The sequence below is a fragment of the Muntiacus reevesi genome, chromosome 2, assembly GCF_963930625.1.
Source record: "Muntiacus reevesi chromosome 2, mMunRee1.1, whole genome shotgun sequence".
Taxonomy (NCBI): Eukaryota; Metazoa; Chordata; class Mammalia; order Artiodactyla; family Cervidae; genus Muntiacus; species Muntiacus reevesi.
The window spans coordinates 56,962,497-56,980,262 of NC_089250.1; the positions used below are offsets into that span (position 1 = coordinate 56,962,497).

Below are 17,766 nucleotides of genomic sequence, written 5' to 3' on the forward strand. Positions count from 1 at the left end.
AAGGAAGAAATGAACACATCCCCTGCCTGAGGCTGGCCATTCTAGGAGATGTTTGCAAGACTAATGGCCTTTTTACTTTGTTTCCTCATCTCCCTCCACCTCTGATCTGTGAAAGAATCTGGCATCCAGACCCCATAAGATGGTTATTTTAAGACAATAGTATGTCATCTTCTCGGTCAGCTGGCTCTCCAAATAAAGTTGTATTTCTTGCCTCAACACCTCGTCTCTGATTCATTGGCATCACTGTTGTGCAGTGAGCCAGTAGAACTTGGACTCGGGAACACAAAGACAAATTTGAGATAAGCCTTCGGGGCCCTTCCATGGTTGTACTTGTTCCCAAGTGCCTCCCTTTGTAGAAATGCTGGGGATAGTGTCCCCCTGGGAGCCCGGGACTGGCACCCACTCCTTGACCTCAGCTGAGACCCTGAGCCCTTGACCCTCTGGGCTGCCTCACACAAAGCCCTTCACCTCTGTTGGCCTCAGTTTCCCCTTCTGTCACCTGGACTGAGCAGTGTCTCTGAACTGTTTGGGGAGGTCAATGGCCCCTGTAAGAATTTTCAGAAGCGATGGGTCCTTTTCCCAGAACCAGGTCAGTGGGTGCCCAACTGTGTTCATAGCTGTAGAGGTGCCTGAATTAACCCTTTAAGTCCTCGCCACCACCTCTTGAGGTCACTCCTTTTATTAGCCCATCTCATAGATGAGAAAACTAAGACATAAATAGGTACAATAACCTGCCCAAGATCCCACAGTCAGTAAATGGTGGGGCTGAGTTAGAACCTGAGAATCTCTGTGACCTTGGACAAGTGGCCTCATTGATCCAAGCCCCAGTTTCCTGAGAAAAGAGACCCTAACTAAACCCTAACCTGTAGATGAGTCAGGGGCATATGAGATTGGAAAGCACATAGTAGGTACTCATTAAAGAGAGTCCTCCTTTTTTTTTTAATTGGAGGATAATTGCTTTTCAATGTCGTGGTCTCTGCCATACATCAACACTGTCATCGGTTTGATATGCACACACATACGTGGTTTTGATGATCACAGGCACAGAGCCACCCACCCACCCGGATATCTTGGCCTGTGGCTGGGGGAGTCAAGGTAGACAGCAGTGGGAAACCCCCCAGCCCCAGAAGGAGCTCTGGTCTCCTCCATCTCAGCAGCTCCCTACCAGTATTTAGTGGAAGGCTTGTGTCTTGCTCAATTCAGCTTTCGATTTTGTTTCTCTCAAAAACCACACAAGGAAGTTTCATTTTCGTTTTCTCCAGAGACTGCCTAGGGCCCCATTTCCGGAGTGTGAACAGCTGACAGCTGACAGTTGTCCGGATGAAGCTGGAGTGTCTTCACAGCTGCTAGAAGCACCAGCCTGGCCCACAAGAGTACACCCAGCCTTGACCGGACCCACCTTCTGCAGGCCCCAGGGTCAGAGCCTGCTGCTGACTCCAAGTCTCCCAGGCTTCCTGCAGCTGCTGTCAGCATGACTGAGCTCCCTGCCAACCTGGGAGACACAGGTACTTTTTTCCTTCTAAGGACCCATGGGAGTGCCTGGGTGGGACTTAGCTTTTCTTCTAGTTCCTTTTCTTGGTTCAGATGACAACTGCGATAGGCTAATATCTGAAGGCACCACCGTAACAAGAAAGAAACTTAACTGATACTGAACAGAGCTGTTTTCTAGGGTCCCCACTGAAAGCGTGTGGGCTGGGGGCTGAAGCATTTTTTGTCTGTCTTTGTTCTGTGATCTGTAACTATCTGAACCTCACCGCGATCTGAAGTAGTCATGAATATCACCATTTCAAAGATGGGGAAATGGAGACCCAGGGAAGTCACACAGCTGGTAGGTGGCAGAGCTTTGGCTCAAACCTAGGAAAATACGCTGTGTGGGGGGGCGGGTGGTGTGGTTAACTGGGGGAGGCCCAGGGTCCCAGGCTGGTTGGTTCCCAGGTTCTTGTTGTACTTTCCCAGCAGACACGTCAGGAGCACTGGGTAACTGAATTTAACTTGTTCCCCAGCGGGTTTTCCTTTTACCTGACGTATCATTTACACCTCATCCCATTTTGCAATTTCTGGTTCACCAGCCAGAAGACTCAGGGGGTGAGGCCAGCCCAGCCTTCACTGCACGGACCCCATTTCCTCTTTGGGGTCAGGGGATTGCAGGAGAAGGAAGAGGGAGAGGCTCACCCAGGAGCAGGTTTTTTGGGAATCAAAAAACTTTTCAAGGGTAGGCAAAGCATCAGTGGGTTGAATGGATATGACAGTTTCAGGGATAGTGTTTAGTGAGTGAAGGGTTGGGTGACCCCAGGGATTATAATGCATATCACCTGCCCCCAGAGTGATGCAATCATTCCACCCACAAGAGCAGGCCACAGTGCCCAGCGCAGAGCTGGTAAACAGGTCATTCCCTAGTGCTGCCCACTCGGAATCCAGGAAGAACCCAGAAGTCAAAGGGTTAGGCTGCTGCCCTGGAAGGGTAACCTGGTCTTCCCAAGAAAGGCCCTGCTTTGCATTCCCACGGGGGTCCTGGGGGCAGACACTATCCCTCCCAGCTCCATGCACTGCTGGCTCTGCATCCACCAGTTCTCTCACTCCCCGCAGGGCAGCTGGCTTGGGTTTATGGGAGCCTGCCTGGGAGGAGTAGGGGCCACTTGGAAAGTTCCTCCTTGAGCCTCGAGACATCCTGCTTAGGACGATTAACTCTGGCAGAGGGGAGGTGGAAACAGAGGCCTTGGAGGAGTGCCCATCCCCTGCCCAGGTCATCTGAGCAGACACCTACCCAGTAGCGGACACTCATTCTTTAATCCAGTCCCTCCTCCATTCAAATGCTGTTAATATTTCCTGAGACCCTACTGTGTGCCTGGCCCATGACTAGACACAGAACCACTACAGTGAACCTGTCAATCACAGCAGGGAATCCCTGGGGACACTCTGCAGGGGACCCACACAGGACCAGCTGCCCACCTGCTCAGGACACTCAGGACAGCCTTCCAGCATTGGAGTCTGAGTGAGAACTGACACTGGACAGGTGGAACAGGGGACGAGTCCACCTGACAAAGGGAACGGCATGTGCAAAGGCCCGGGGGTGAGCGCGGCTGAAAGGAATTCAAGCAGGTTGACACCTGAATGGCAGTTGAGGGTGGGTAAAAGTGAGGCTAGCAGAACCCGTTCCGCTGGCGAAGGGGAAGGTGGACTGGAAGGAACCTGGAACTGGTGGAACTGCTATCATCAAGGGGATGCTGACAAGGAGTGGGGAGTGGAGACAGAGAAAAGGAGAAGGAGTTGAGAGAGTCTGTAGCGGTACCACCAGGACTGCGTGTTTGGGCATCAGGGTGAGACCTCCGTTTCTGAAGGCCTGCTGGGTTTCTGGCGGGGATGAACAGTGACATTGCCCCTGTGGATGGTGAGCCCCAGGAGAGATTCCACAGGGAGGGGTGGATGGGGGATGGAGAACACCAGGGACGGGCCTCACTCCCCCCACTCCTCTGCTCTGCCCTTACCCTCCTGCATCCTGCCGCCTCCTCTGCTCTGAGGACACCTGAGAGCTGACTGTTCCCACCTGTCCTCCAGTGCTCACACAGGCGGGGGACACTCGGAAGGCCTGGCAGCTCCTCTGGCCACCAGGCTGTCCGGCCCGGGTCATTTCTGAGCAGCCCATGCGCCCCTCCCTGAACAGAGACACTGATGGATGTCTGCTTTGACCTCTCTTCCTCCCTCTGCCCTGGACCCCTCTCTGGGGGAGCCCGCTGGCCCAGGCTGGGTCGTGGGTACCTCAGTTCTGCCTCTCTGCCCCTGTCTCCCTCTCCCAGACCTTGAGCAGAAGATTCTGGAGGTGCTGAGGGATGCTGGCACCCCTGTGAAGACCGCCCAGCTGTTAAAGAAATGCCAAGTGCCCAAGAAGAAGCTCAACCAGGTTCTCCACAAGATGAAAGAGGAGTCTAAAGGAGTCACGCTCGCAGGCCCCGCGACGTGGTGCTTGGGCGACCGCGGGACCAAAGAAGTGGTTCCCGCAGAGCGGGGTAACCTGTCACCCCGGGTCGGGGAGGTGGGGGTGCGGGACCCAGCATGAGCGGTCCTGGCAGCGGCCAAGCCCAGGTTTGGACCTGGGTTCAAGTGCAGGCTCTGCCCTTGAGGGTACATGCCGTCTTCTCACTGTATCCTGATTTCTTTCTCTGATCAGTGGAGGTGAGAGGGTTTGATGCAAAGGGCTAAGCCCATGCCAGCACATAGTAGATGCTCAGCAAAACTTTGATGATGATTATGACAGTACCAATGATACAATCATAATCGAACAGCCTTAGCATCACACGAGATCCACTTCTCTGGTTCTGCAGCCCATGGACCTAAATAGCTGACATGTGTCAAGTACTTACAAAAAGCCATTGCAGGACCAGGGTTGGGGGAGGGGGGCTGAAAGTGTTAGTCACTCAGTCGTGTCCAACTCTGCGACACCATGGACTGTAGCCTACCAGGCTGCCCTGTCCATGGAATTCTCCAGGCAAAATTACTGGAGTGGGTAGATGTTCCCTTCTCGAGGGGATCTTCCCAACCTAGGGACTGAATCCAGGTCTCCCAAATTTACAGTCTGAGCCACCAGGGAAGCCTAGAATCGGGTGGGGCAGGATTTGAAGCTAAGTTCCTTTAACTCTAGAATCCGAATTTGGAGATCCGTGTGCTGGGGCCTCTACAAAGCAGCCCACCTTTGGTAGAATCCACGTCCCCTCTCCTGTCCCTTCACCCCCTGACTGTCTTTCTTTCTCCAGTGGAGAGGTCCCAGCAAGACGCAGTTGCAACCCCGAAGAAGCCTGGCCCTGAGCTCAGTGAAAAGCGTAAGCATCCTGGTTTCATTCAGCGCCGGTTCCCTCTGTCCCCAGACTCTCACGGTCACTCAGGAAGCTACACGTGTCCAGGGACAACCACCCCACCCACTGAAAGGTCCCCACACTACACACAGTGTTCAGAGGCAAGGCTTTGTCTCTTGGGGAAAGAGGCTAAGGGACTGAGAAATCATTTGTCTGATTAATGGTTAGCATTTGTTGTGCACCTAGCATGGGCAGGCACTGTTCGGAGCCCCTGATGAGAATTCCCAACTCCCAGAACAACCTCTGTGGTGCAGTATTATTATTGTGTCCATTTCACAGATGAGGAAGATGGGCACAGGGGCTGGTAAGCAGAGGAGCAGATCCAGCCCTCCAGGGTCCTGTTTAACCACTGGCCTCTCACCTCCCAGAGGAAGAGATCTACCAGTTTTTGGAAACCCACGGGCCCCATAAAGCCCTGATGATCGCCAAGGCCCTGGGGATGAAGACAGCAAAGGAAGTCAACCCAGACTTGTATGCGATGAGGGACAAGCACCTCCTGGACTTTGACCAGAAATCGAACTCTTGGACAATTTATCGATCAGGTAGGCCCTTACTCTGAACAGGGCAGAGGGCAGAGTTGTGAAGAGAAATTGTAACACTCAAGCCCTGGTCCTTGCTGAGTTCCTACTAAGTACTCTGGCTGCCCCACCTTGTCAGAAGCTGGAGTCTTGCTGACCTGTCTCTGACAGGGGATTCCAGGAGGGAGGGGAATGCTGGTGGGAGTAACCAGGGAGGGCTTCCTGGAGGTGGGGTCCATCCCTGACTGTATCAGCCCTGGGACACAGGTCTCAATCTGAGTTTGCTAACAGTTTTCTGTAAGCACTTTGCCCAACTTGGAGTTGTAAAGTTGCTGAAGGAGTCAGCTAGGCTGGGCTCACATACCCACAGATGGAGTCCCAGAACTGACTCAGGCATTATAAACAGCAGGCCCAAGGCCTAGAGCCTCCAGTACTTTTAGGGAGTCACCAAATGCTCCAATTTCTCTTTAAATTGGAAGGAAAAAATGGATATCATAATAAGTATGAATAGCTAATAATGATTTCAGCTGAGATTATATTTGTCTTTATCCCAACAGTCATAAAATGCCATTTTAAATAGTTTTTATGGAGTTGGGGGCTCACAAAGACACAAGAGCCAAGGGCCCACGAAGTTGGGAATGTGGCCCTTTATGTGGAGCCCATGTGGAGCTGATACCCCTGCTTATGGCACCAAAGGAGGGCCTCAGCATCTTAAATGCTGGACGTTAAACAGTGGTCACTACTCCAAATTCTTTAAAATGCCTTGTGAACCAAACAAAGCTTTACCCATGGTTAGAAGCAGCCCGTGGACAGCTCCCTAAAGCGAGAGAGGGAAGGTCCCTAAAGGAAAGCAGAGGTTAGGGCTGTGGTTTCCTCGCAGTGGGAGGGGGCAGAGGGTGCAAGCAGCGAGGCGCCTGCCGCCCTCCCTCGGTGGCAGAGGACACACAAGTAGGGTGGCCTGCAGGGCAAAGTACAAGTTTACCTGCAGCGTTTGGTAAACACTCCGGCTCCTGGGGCCCACCTGGGCCTACTGACTCAGAACCCCAGGGTGGGCCCCCAGGAATTCGTGTTTTAACCAGCCCCCCCCCCACCCCAGGAGATTCTGGTGCTGTGGACTAGTATTTGGAACTTCCAACCCCTTGAGAGGCACAAAGGGATTGAGTGGAATATTATTTTGCAGAAGGTTCTAGAAATCAGTCCACCCCAGTTATTTACCAGCAAAATCCAGTCAACATGATCTGTCAGAAGGGACCAAACAGCCACATTTCCATCCAGCACTGTGAAGATATCCAGATTGGACACGGGAATCTCCTAGTGAGACAAATGGGCTCTGGGGAAAACGGTGAGTCCTCTGAGATGCCTAGGAGAGGGGCCCTGTCCATCTGGGTGGGGTAAGGAGTGGGGGCGGGGGGGACATTTCTCCAGGGAGAAAGGGCAGCTATCAGATTTCCAAGGTCCTTTCTGGCTTTCCCAAAAATGAAGCTGTCTCTCCTTGTGCCTGGATCAAACCCCTCCTGCATTCCTTTTACCCTGCCATCTTTTGCCACATTTTCTACAAGAAACAACTTCATTCATTCTCTCTCACTAAGATGTCACAAGGTGTCATTGTAACATTGTGTTTGTTCCAAGACACTATTTCTTCCCTCATGTTAACATTTCATAAACTGGGATCCCTCTTACTGGGTGCATCCTAGCTTTGATGAAATAACAGGAAGCAAATGAGTGCCTCCTCCATGCCAGGCACTGTGGGGAGAGGGGACAGGGCCACCTCTCAGTCCAGCTATGGAACATGAGTGAAAGCATTGACCCCAAATTTGGGACACTCCCTGTGACCTCGAGAGAGCCCTACCCCGCTCTGTGTCACAGTTTCCCTAACTATGAAATGAGGAACTTTGTTCTAGAATCTAAATCAACCTTTCCCCACCTTCAGTCCTCTGAGCTCCACCTCCATAATTTTGGCCGAGTCCCTGGCTGACTGTTTACTCAGTGTTGCTAAATGGTTTACCTTTTATTCTACTCAAATTTATTTTAAAGTAAACTTTACAGCATTACCTTGAAAACCACAAAGGTTACCATGAAAAGAAATGCTGAGAAAATAAAACAATGTCAGAGTCTTGGAGGGCTCTGGGTCAACACCAAGTTAATCCGCAAGAATACTTTTCCCCAATGGGCCCAGAGGGGTGAGAATGGCTGGGAAACAGACAGCATGCTCAGTGTTTGGGTCTGCAATGCCCCATTGACACCCCAGGCATCCCAGTTATAAAACCCTGGAAACCCACGCTGATTGTTCTGCCGATCCTCCTGCTCTTCAGTCCAGAGCCTAAAGTAGTCACTCCCAGTCTGCTGGTGTCCAGAAAGAATTCAGAGTCCTGTCTCCTCTGTCTGGCTAGGATTTATCTGTGTGCGTGGTGAGGAGGGGGCGGGAAGAGCAGTATCAGAGGGTGGGGTTAAGGGTCATGTTTCCATGTCCTCTACCAGGCTCCACGGCTCCCTGCTGCCTCTCTCCAATGGCTCCTGCTGATCCCTCAACTCTGGATTCCCTGGCTGGATCCTGGGGGCCCCAGGACATCCGGATGGAGAAGTCTGTGCTCAGGCGAGTTCAAATGGGACATGGCAATGAGATGAGACTTCACAGCAACCCAGCCAAGGGCTCTGCCCGCGGCGACTGTGACAGTCCCCAAGGTAATGTGACAGTGGGCTGCCATCCTGCCCCCACCCCACTCCATCTGGCCTCCTCAATACATGGGACTTGAGCCAGTCCTTATGAGGAGAGAGGCATGATGGGAAATTCTTTCCATCCCACCAGGAGGCTGTCCACAGAGTAGAGCAAGGGGGTCTGGCAGAGTTAGTACGAGGGTTTCATTCCTACTATCCACCTAGGAAACCTCGATGTCCTCATCTCTACAATGGGCAGGGATCATTTCCTGGGTCAGATGAAGCAGAGACAAAGGAGATGGCTGGACTGGAAAGGCATCTAAGGAGCCACCTAGGTGCTGTTGACCAGAGGGCTGAGGTGATGTCCTCCCTGGCACTGGGCATCCAGCGACAGGCTGGGGGAGATGCAGCAGAGAGGCCTGGGAGAGGAGGAGCCCTGGGGATGCCAGGGTACAAGTGTCCAGTAGAGAAGAGGCTGTGAGATCAAGGGAGGGTCACGGGGTCTGGCGGCAAGGGGTCTGCGATGACCTTTGGGGACAGAAGGAGCGAGGGCAGTGGAAGGAGGTGAGACAGAGTGTGAACAGCTCTCTTCTGAAGTTTGGCAGCAGAGGCAGGAGCGAGATGGCAGGAGCTGGGGACTGGACCGGGGCCACGTGAAGGTTCTAACTGAAGATGGAGATGGTGTTCCAGAGCTGCCAGAAGGCAGGCAGCAGAGAGACAGGGAGCAGGGGTCCGCGGGGGCAGTGCTTGAGTCCCCGGGGAGGCACAGAGGACCAGGTCAGCGGGGATGGGCAGCAGGAGGAGGGGAACTCAAGCTGGCAGACCCAGGGGCCGAGACAGCTGGCAGCCCAGGCACGTGAAAGGAACATGCAGAGGTACCACGTGAGGCCACGTGTCTGCCAATGATAGAGCACGGCAGCTCTATCAGCACCCCTCCCCAAATCCCTTTCTATGACCGACCTGCAGCCTCTGTCCTGGGTACCAGTCCAGAAGCTTCCATCGAAATTCAAATCCCTGAACCAGGACCTCAGTCCGAAGGGGTCACGTCCCAGAGAGTCCACATTCGCTCCTGCTTCCTCGAGGACACCACCGTCGGCAACAGCAACAGGATGATGGTCCACCCAGGGGCAGCTGATGTCAAGGGAGTCAAAAAGCCTAGGGAGCCCCGAGGGGACGTAGGTGAGCCTGGGGCAGGGTGGGGGGCAGGGCGGGGCCCCGTGCTCTCTCTCTCATTCACTCAACAGTCATGAATCTCCCGTTTCCTGGAGTCTGGGAAGCAGGAGAGTCATGGCAGAAGTAGAGTCCACCTAACCTATACTCAGCTGGGAACCTCTGCTTCCCCATTTATAAGTTGAGGGTTAGAGGAGCCCATGATCCCCGGGCTGTGGGGAGGATTGGATACACCCCGTTAACTGCTGCGACACCTGGACCAGACCAGTGACATGTTTGTGGGGCCCAGTGCGACAAGAAAAAGCAAGGCTCCTTGTTCAAAACTTAGGAAGAATTTCAAGACAAAGACAGGAGAGCAGTAAGCTGAACACAGGTCCATCTGCAGGGCCTGTGTGACCACCCAAGCCACATACCATGAGGCTGGGCTGCCTTGGAACCTTCTGGAACACGATCCCTCCTCTATTCTTAGAAACCCAGCTCACTAATTCTTCCCCACTAATAATGCTGTAGCCACCTTATGCTTCTCCCACGTCTTCAATTGTTAGGAAGAAGTTGTTCATTCATTCATTCTCCCACTTTGGCCCCACTCCTGCACTCAAACCCTCCCATCCCTGGAGATACAGCTAAGAGCACAAAGAGACAAATACACCCCATTCATGTGATCAGAGTCCAGTAGTGACTAGAAACTAGCCTTTTGAGACCAGCACTAAAAAGAACTATAAAAGGGGAGGCGGCAGGTAGGCAGTGGTGTGACCTAGTAGACGTGCCTTAGCCAGGCCAACAGAGGACCTCAGGATGAGGTGGCATCTACGCCCAGCCCTGCAGGAAGGGAGGAACCGGACAAGCACAGATGTGGGAAGAGCGCTGCAGGTAAAGGGAACAGCAAGTGCAAAGGCCCTGAGATGGGAACAAGGCCCAGAACCACACACATGAGTCCAGGGAGCAGAGGGATGTGATCCAAAGGGCAAGGCTGGGTCTCTCCCTGCTGGGAATCCCAGGAAAAAGGTCTGGGTCATATCTGGAAGTGAGCTGGGAAGGCCTGGGGGGCTGGAGCAGGGGGCAACATGAAGTGGGGCACAATTTAAAAGTCTGACCAAAGATAATCTGGAATCAAAAGGGGCGGAGGAAGTGGGAGCACTGGTCTGGGGGAGAAAGGATGGGGCTTCACAGATGGGGACATGAGGTCATCCACCTGTGAAGCCTGCACCCCAGGCAGCGGCTTCAGCACCCATGGACCAAGTCACCTCGGTAGTTTACATGTTCATGGGGAGGTGGCTGACATGTTTCTGGGGTCCCCTCTCTTCCCCAGAGCCTCCCCACCAAGACGCACCATCCAGAAGCGAGGTCCCTCCTGTTGGCAGTCAGGCCGACCCCGTCAGTGCTGAGACTCTCATCTCAGAAGAGCTGGCAGCTATGACCCTTGAGAGGCATGACTCCAAAAACGCAGAAGACATCTGCTGAGTGATGGAACCACAGAGCCGGTGTCCCCGGGGGGTGGGACTCAGAGCAAACAGCCTGCAGGCAGACTCACACAGAAAGAGCCTGGGGGCGGGTGAGCTCTCTGCTGCCATAAATGTCACTTTTTACCTTCTCGCCTCCGGACACATGACCAGTGTGGGTCAGCATTTGGGCTGGACCCGACGTGGGGTGAAGGCGGCATCGCGCAGTCCAAGTGCAGCTTGGAGTAGAATTTCCAGACACAGAGTACTGCAGAAAGCACTGTCTATTAAGAACAGAGAGCAGAAATAAAGTGGGCACTGCGATCACAGTGGGCCGTCCAGTCCCCACAGGCCTGGGCGGCTGCTGTCTGAGCGCCATCCCTTCCCTGTGCTGTGGCCGGGTTTGTCCCGCCCTGGCTGGGGCTGCTGGCTCGAAGGCTGCTCTGCTTCCTGTCACCAGGCCCAGTTCCTCCAGCCACCCCTGCCCCTACCATCCATCCCCGCTGTGTGACCCCTCAGCCTGATGAGCAGAGACTGCTCTGCTTGGGGCCACGAGGTGGGGGGCAGAGGGCACGACTGGCACCCACAGCGTGTGGGCAGGAATAGAAGCCAGGGGGCAGACACTAGGGTCTGGAAGCTGGACTTGGCCTGGCAGTGCTGGCTCCGCACCTCACGGGGCCCCCTCTGGCTGCTGAGATGTCTGCGAGCCGTGCTGGAGGGGGCATCTGGGCAGGACAAAGCTGGATGTCCAGCCGGGGAGGGCAGGGACAGGGTCCGATCATGCCTGAGGACCGGAGGTGGGGGATGGGCAGGGCTGGGCAGGAGGCGCCCTGTGACACACAGCGCTTTTCCCGTGTACTCTGTGTGTGTCTGGGCTGTGCCTGGGGTTTCACAGATAAAGTCGTGTGGCAGCAGTAGGGAAAAAATGGACTCGCCTGGACGGTGCTGGCTTCCCACCCCGTGGGGCCTCCTTTGGCTGCTGAGAAGGGCAGCCGTTCCCTTCTCCGGGGTATCTTCCCAACCCAGGGATCGAATTCAGGTCTCCCACATTGCAGGCAGATTCTTTACCAGCTAAGCCACAATGGAAGCCAAAGAATATTGCAGTGGGTAGCCTATCCTCTCTCCAGAGGGTCTTCCCGACCCAGGAATTGAACCAGGGTCTCCTGCATTGCTGGCGGATTCTTTAACAGCTGAGCCCTATTGAGAACGAAGAGCAGAGATAAAGTGGCCGCTGCAAGTGCAGCGGGCCGACAACTCCCGACAGGCCAGGGAGAGCTGACAGTTTTTGTGGGTTAATAGCCAATTTTTATAGCCTCAAGACAAACAAAATTCCTGTTGGATGGTTTTCACCAGGTGATTGCTTGGGATACTAGAGGGTATTTACTGCAGTGGGCATCTTTGCCTAGCTGGGAGTCAGGAAACTTGTTAATGATGATCGGGGACTTTCCGCAAAATTACAAAGGGACTCAGTCAACTTCGGAGGTGACCTTGGTTCTGGGCTCCGCTTCTGTGGCCTTGGGGACAGGACTCAACAGACAGGGCCTCTGGTGGTCAGGAGCAGCCTGCCAGGGGGCGCCTTCCTGGGTCCACCGAACATCAGAACCACCCACTCTGCTCTTCATGTAAGACTTGACTTCCTCAAGGCCCATTGTGGCCCCCTGATGGTTTTACCAACTCACCTTTCTAGAACCTTCCCACCTTGACCTTGAAGGCTAGGGATGAGTCATTCCCTAATGTTACCAGAAAAAGATAAATTTCCAGATCATCGACTCAATGGGCATGAATTTGGGTAAACTCCGGGAGAGAGTGAAGGACCTGATGTGCTGCAGTCCATGGGGTTGCAAAGAGTCAGACGACTGAGCGACTGAACAAGACAGATGAGAACCTCAGAAGCCAGCTGCATCTTTCCCAGCACCAACTGGTGAACTCACTAGGCACAGAGGCCCTGTCTTTTTGCTCTTGAACCTCCAATAGATGCTAGACAGGCCCCCGCCTCCCACACCCTGACCACCTCCTGAGTACCACACCCTTGGGCTGCAGAGACAGGAAGACCAAGCCCCTGCTCTCAGGAAGCAGTTCACAGTCAGCAGGAGAGGCAGCCCAGGCCTGGAAAGTGAGTCCTGAGCAGGAATGATCACGTAGAATAAAGGGGTGCAGAACAGGGTCCCAGACACCATCTGCAGGGCCAGGAGGCTTTGAAGGAGATAGCTCTGGAACTCATTCTTCAGCACCCGGCAGAAGGAGGGGGTTGGGAAGGGAATGATGTTCTAGGCAAGGGCTCAGCCTGAGCAAAGACACGATGCTCAGAACAAGACAACTTAGAGCAGCACAGCAGTGTGGGTGTTGCTGAAAAACCCAATGCAAAGAAAACACAACTGGAAGATCGGCTGGGGAGGAATCTGGACTTGATGCTGAGCTCTGGACAAGCACTGCTCCACCTGCACAAACATTCAGAGAGAACAAGGAAGTTGGCTTCATGACAAGGAAGGCAGGGTTTTGTCTGGTGATCTGGGGCCCCCAAATCATTCTTGCCTGGGATAACCAGTTTGCAAACATGCCACCAGGATGTCACGGGCATGAAATCAGGTTTGGCGCCTTGCTTCTCTGGCATTGTCTTCCCTCTGCAGTGAGCTAAAAACTAAGTGCTTGCCTCAAAGTTTGCCCGACATCTGTGGTTAACCAGGCCTGTATCGGCGGGTGATCAAAATTATCTCAGAGCTCAACCTCAGCTCCCACCTGCAGCCCAAGTCAGAGCACTCAATTTTCCTGCAAGATTTCACCTCTCTGTGTGATTAATTTGTCGTAAACACGCTGACGAAGCATTGTTGGCAGTTAATTGGAGCTGGAGGTGAAGGTCAAAGCTGGTCTCTTCAGGAACGAAATTAACTAGCTACCATTAATGCAAAGAATGATTAAGTCCATCTATCCCCCAGCCTTTTGCTCTCACTAGCTCATCCATTGCCCCAGCTTCTGCAATGATTTGTGTGCACACAGAACTTGAAGCCTCTGGAGTGGGATAGGGTGGGGGTTGGGATGGGGAAGGAAGAATTTCCTACTTGAGTTAAAAGTGATTTTCCAAAATCACCATGACCTGCTCACAAACACAATTCTGTTTTTCTTCTTTTTAAAAAAATGTTTTTAGAGTTGATTTACGATGTTGTGTTAGTTTCTGCTGTAAAAACACATATCCGCTCTTTTTTAGATTATTTTCCAATATAGGCCATTAAAATATATTGAGCAGAGTTCCCTGTGCTATACAGTAGGTCCTTTTTAGTTATCTATTTTATGTATAGTGACGTGTATATGTAAATCTCAGCCTCCCAATTCATTTCTTCCCCACCCTCCTTACTCCCTGGTAACCATTAGCTTGTTTTCTACAGTTGTAACTCTATTTCTGTTCTGTGGATAAGTTCATTTGTTCCCTTCTTTTAGATCGCAAGTGTAAGCCATGTTACATATTTGTCTTTTTCTCTTTCTTATTTCACTCAGTATGAGAAACTCTAGGTCCATCCATGTTACTGCAAGTGGCATTATTTTGCTGAGTAATATCCCATTGCATAAATGGCTAAGTAATATTCCATCGTGCATAGGTACCACATCTGCATCCATTCCCGTGTCAGTGGACATTTGCGCTGCACCTAGGTCTTGGCTACTGTAAACAGTGTTGCAATGAACGTTAGGATGCATGTATACTTTCTGATCTTGTTTTTCTCCGGATATGTGCCCAGGAGTGGGATCATGGGGTCAAAAGGTAGCTCTAGTTTTAGTTTTGAAAGGAAATGGCAGTATGTGTCGTGGTCAGCGCAGGGGTGGCTACCCACCTGGACACTTGTTTGTCTCAGGGCAGGGGGAGCAGGTTCCCTTTGCTGTTGTAACAAACTGCCGCATGTGAGGGGTTTAAAACAACACAAACTCAGCATCAGGTCCTGGAGGCAGACTGGGTGAAAGTCATGGTGTGAGCAGTGCCGGTTCCTCCGGAGATTTGGCAGAGACCCGTTCTCTTGCCTCTCCCAGCTTCCAGGGGCACCTGCTCTCCTGTCTCACAGCCCCTCCCTCTATCCCCAAATTGAGCAGCGTCATGTCTTCCATTCGCTGCCCTCCCTCCTCTTTCCACCTCTGCTAAGAACCCTTGTGATTACTCTGCCCATTCACGACAATCTGCCCTCAAGGTCCTTTATCACCTCCACACCCTGCGAGGATGAAAGGGTATCATGCACAGTGATTCTCAGCTCTCAGAGCATCTAACAAATGCTGAGTTCCAATCCACCCCAAATCGACTGATGACAGTTTCTCGGAGAGAGGCCTGGGCTGGGGTGTGTTCTTTAAAGCTCCTCTGTGATCCCAAGGAGCCCCTTGGGGGCTGAGATATCTCTGCCTGGCTCCAGTTGGACAAACCCAGGATGCCAACAGACCACAGCTGTTAGGACCCCAGAAACCCCTCACCCAGCACCACCTTCTGGCTGGTGGCAGAAGAGCATCTAGAGAGAGAGGAACCCGAAGCCACGTCCCAGCCAGGTTCAGGGTCCCAGGTCCCAGGTCCCAGGTGGCCCTCAGCCTGAGAGCCGACTGTGGAGGATTCGGGTTCAGCCTTTCACTGCTTTGGTTTGAGCGCCACCTGCTGGCCATAGACAACTTGGTCACTGGCCGGCTGCAGCCCCCACCAGGCTGGGTTTGTGAACTTCCAGGGTCCTAGTCTCGGGTGAGGTGGGCTGGGACAATTCCCTCCCTTTAAAGTAGCCAGACCTACATCCAGGGCTCTGCCTCACACCCTAAACTTGTCCACAGACCCCAGATTAAGTCCCTGCACTGCCCTCCCTTCCCCCAGATGCCAGCACCCCAAAAATCAACAACCCAGTGCCCACAAAACTGATTCTCTTTCCTCAAGAGGAATACCCTTATAAGTTTGGGGACCCACCCCCCCACCCCGGAAGGCCCCAGCCCAACTTCTGCAGGAATTCCAGGGACCTGGTCTGTAGCATCACAGCCCTGAGTCCCGATGTTGGTGAAACTCCTACTTATACTAACTCACTTCATCCTTCCATCCAGCCTGTGAAGAAAGGGATTCTCACCCCATTTCACACAGTGGGAATACTGAGTCACAGAGAGGTTAAGCTACTTGCCCATGGTCACACAGCCAGCATCCAATCCAGGGGACAAAGTGGGTAAAAACTGCCCCTTAACTGTAAAATAAAACCTCTGTACGTGGAAGGCCCACATGCTTGGGCAATGCCTTGGTTTGGGAGGTGAGGGTGGCTCCCACCTTCCCCCCACCTGAGTGCAGTCAGGCCACCTGTCCTCAGAGAGGCCCACGCAGGTGAATGCCCCCATGTCTCTGCAACAGTATAGGGCTGAACAAGCTCAGGGCCACCCCATTTCTAAGTTCAGCCACTCCCTCTCTTGCTGTGTGATCTTGGGCAGATGTCTAGTCTGTCGGTGCCTTAGATTCCATATGTGTGAAATGGGCTAATCATAGCTCTTCCTTCACAAGATGGTTTGCAGGATGAAACCAGTGTCTGGTTCTTAGGAACCAGGAGCCCCTGTGGTGGTGCTGTTGATAAGTGTGGCCCTCCCACACAGCCCCCTAAACGACCCACATCTCAGAGGCCGCCCCTTTCCATGTTGCCCACCGCAGGCCCCCATCCTCCTCCGAATGCTGGTATAGCCCCTGGTTTTATTCCAACATCAGTGTGGATAGGATGGTCAGAAGCCGCAATGCCCCAAGTGAGCCCTGTCAGGCACAGCAGTCAGAAGCTTCACCCTCTGGGCTGTGACTCACCCTGAGTGGTCTGCTACCTTGGGTCTCAGCACCTCACCTCCCCAATGCACACACAGCTCAGTGCCCAGGACAGAAGGGGTGCCCCTCCCGACAGGGAAGCCCACTCCCACCGGCACGCGTGCACACACACACACACGCACGCACACACACGCACGCACACATGCACACACACACACATTACACCTCAGTGTCACTGGGCAACATCACCTCCTCCTGCCTACCCAGGGGCAGCCAGGCCTGGGACCATCAGGGCTCATAGTCTTAGCAGAGGCTTGGCCCTGGAAACGCTATGTAGTCTTTCTGAGCTTCGACTCCCCATCTGCAAAGCAGCGGGTTAGCACACACTCCGTGGCAGCGTCCAGTGTGCAGTGAGCATTCCGTGGACATTTGTGGATGTGGCTGCTGTGATCCTGTGCCCACAGCTTCCCCCACAGCCGTGGCCACAGTGACAGCAAACGGTGAGCCTAAGCTGCTCTGACTTAACGCCATCTGCTGCTCAGGCCCCTCCTAGGAGGTATCCTGACCCTGTCTGCAGAGGACAAGAGCAGCCAGGCCTCATCCCATAGCCTGTGAATCTGCGTTTGACCGCCGAGCTGTCCCTCCACACAGATGTCACCTATTCAGCCCTCACACCAGCCCTAAGAAATGCACAGAGATTTTGCCCATTTCACAGATAAGGAAACTGAGGCCCAGGAAAGCAAGGTCAAATCCCGGTCTAACTGGCCCCCATGGTGGGTCAGGACCCACCAACTATAGGCAGAGCATGGGGCAGGTCGTAGGGTGACTCGTAGCTGACCCTGGGAGGCTGGATGGACCTGATCCCCAGAGCCATGAGGTGTGTGTCCAAATGTGGATTTGTCAAAACTCCCTTCTCATCACAGAGCCGAGGGCTTTGAAGTTTCAATCTTCCTCCAGGGACAAGAAACTCTGGAAAACTCACTTTGCTGTAATAAATCCAACCTACAGGGCTCAGCCAGCCCGAATCACCCCCTGGCCACACCCAGAGGGCATGTGCAGCTGCTCAGATTACGTTGTGAAAGAACCTTCAGTGACACGGAAGGAGACCCAGTATCTCACTGTGTGGGGACAATCCCGGCAGGTCCCAGAGCTCCGTGTCAGGGGTGATGCACTTTTTGGATAAAAAGTATCTGGATGCGTGGGAAAGAGACAGAAGAAAAGTCAGTGTATATGCATACATGAAGAAAGGCTCTCCTTGGCTGAAACTCTAGGTGCCTGGTTTCTTTCTTCTTTACCTAGGTCTTCAGATTTACCTGCAAGGTGAGTGCATTAATTGGGTAACTATAAACATGGGCTTCCCAAATGGCACTAGTGGTCAAGAATCTGCCTACAATGCAGGAGAC

The 17,766-nt window shown here is 53.2% G+C and overlaps 1 protein-coding gene across 2 annotated transcripts; it reads left to right on the forward strand.

Annotated features, from left to right (window-relative positions):
* The first annotated feature begins 1,302 nt into the window (after window positions 1-1,302).
* On the forward strand, window positions 1,303-13,857 carry ZBP1 (Z-DNA binding protein 1). Of its 2 annotated transcripts, none has more exons than XM_065919702.1 (8): window positions 1,303-1,505; window positions 3,795-4,004; window positions 4,749-4,814; window positions 5,216-5,389; window positions 6,549-6,707; window positions 7,844-8,047; window positions 8,987-9,199; window positions 10,500-13,857. In XM_065919702.1, the coding sequence occupies exons 1-8, from the start codon at window positions 1,472-1,474 to the stop codon at window positions 10,649-10,651; spliced, it is 1,212 nt and encodes a 403-aa protein (XP_065775774.1). In that variant the 5' UTR covers window positions 1,303-1,471; the 3' UTR covers window positions 10,652-13,857. The 2 variants fall into 2 exon arrangements, with proteins under 2 accessions (XP_065775774.1, XP_065775773.1); XM_065919701.1 differs by having other exon boundaries at window positions 6,546-6,707; window positions 10,500-13,856.
* Window positions 13,858-17,766: the final 3,909 nt, after the last annotated feature.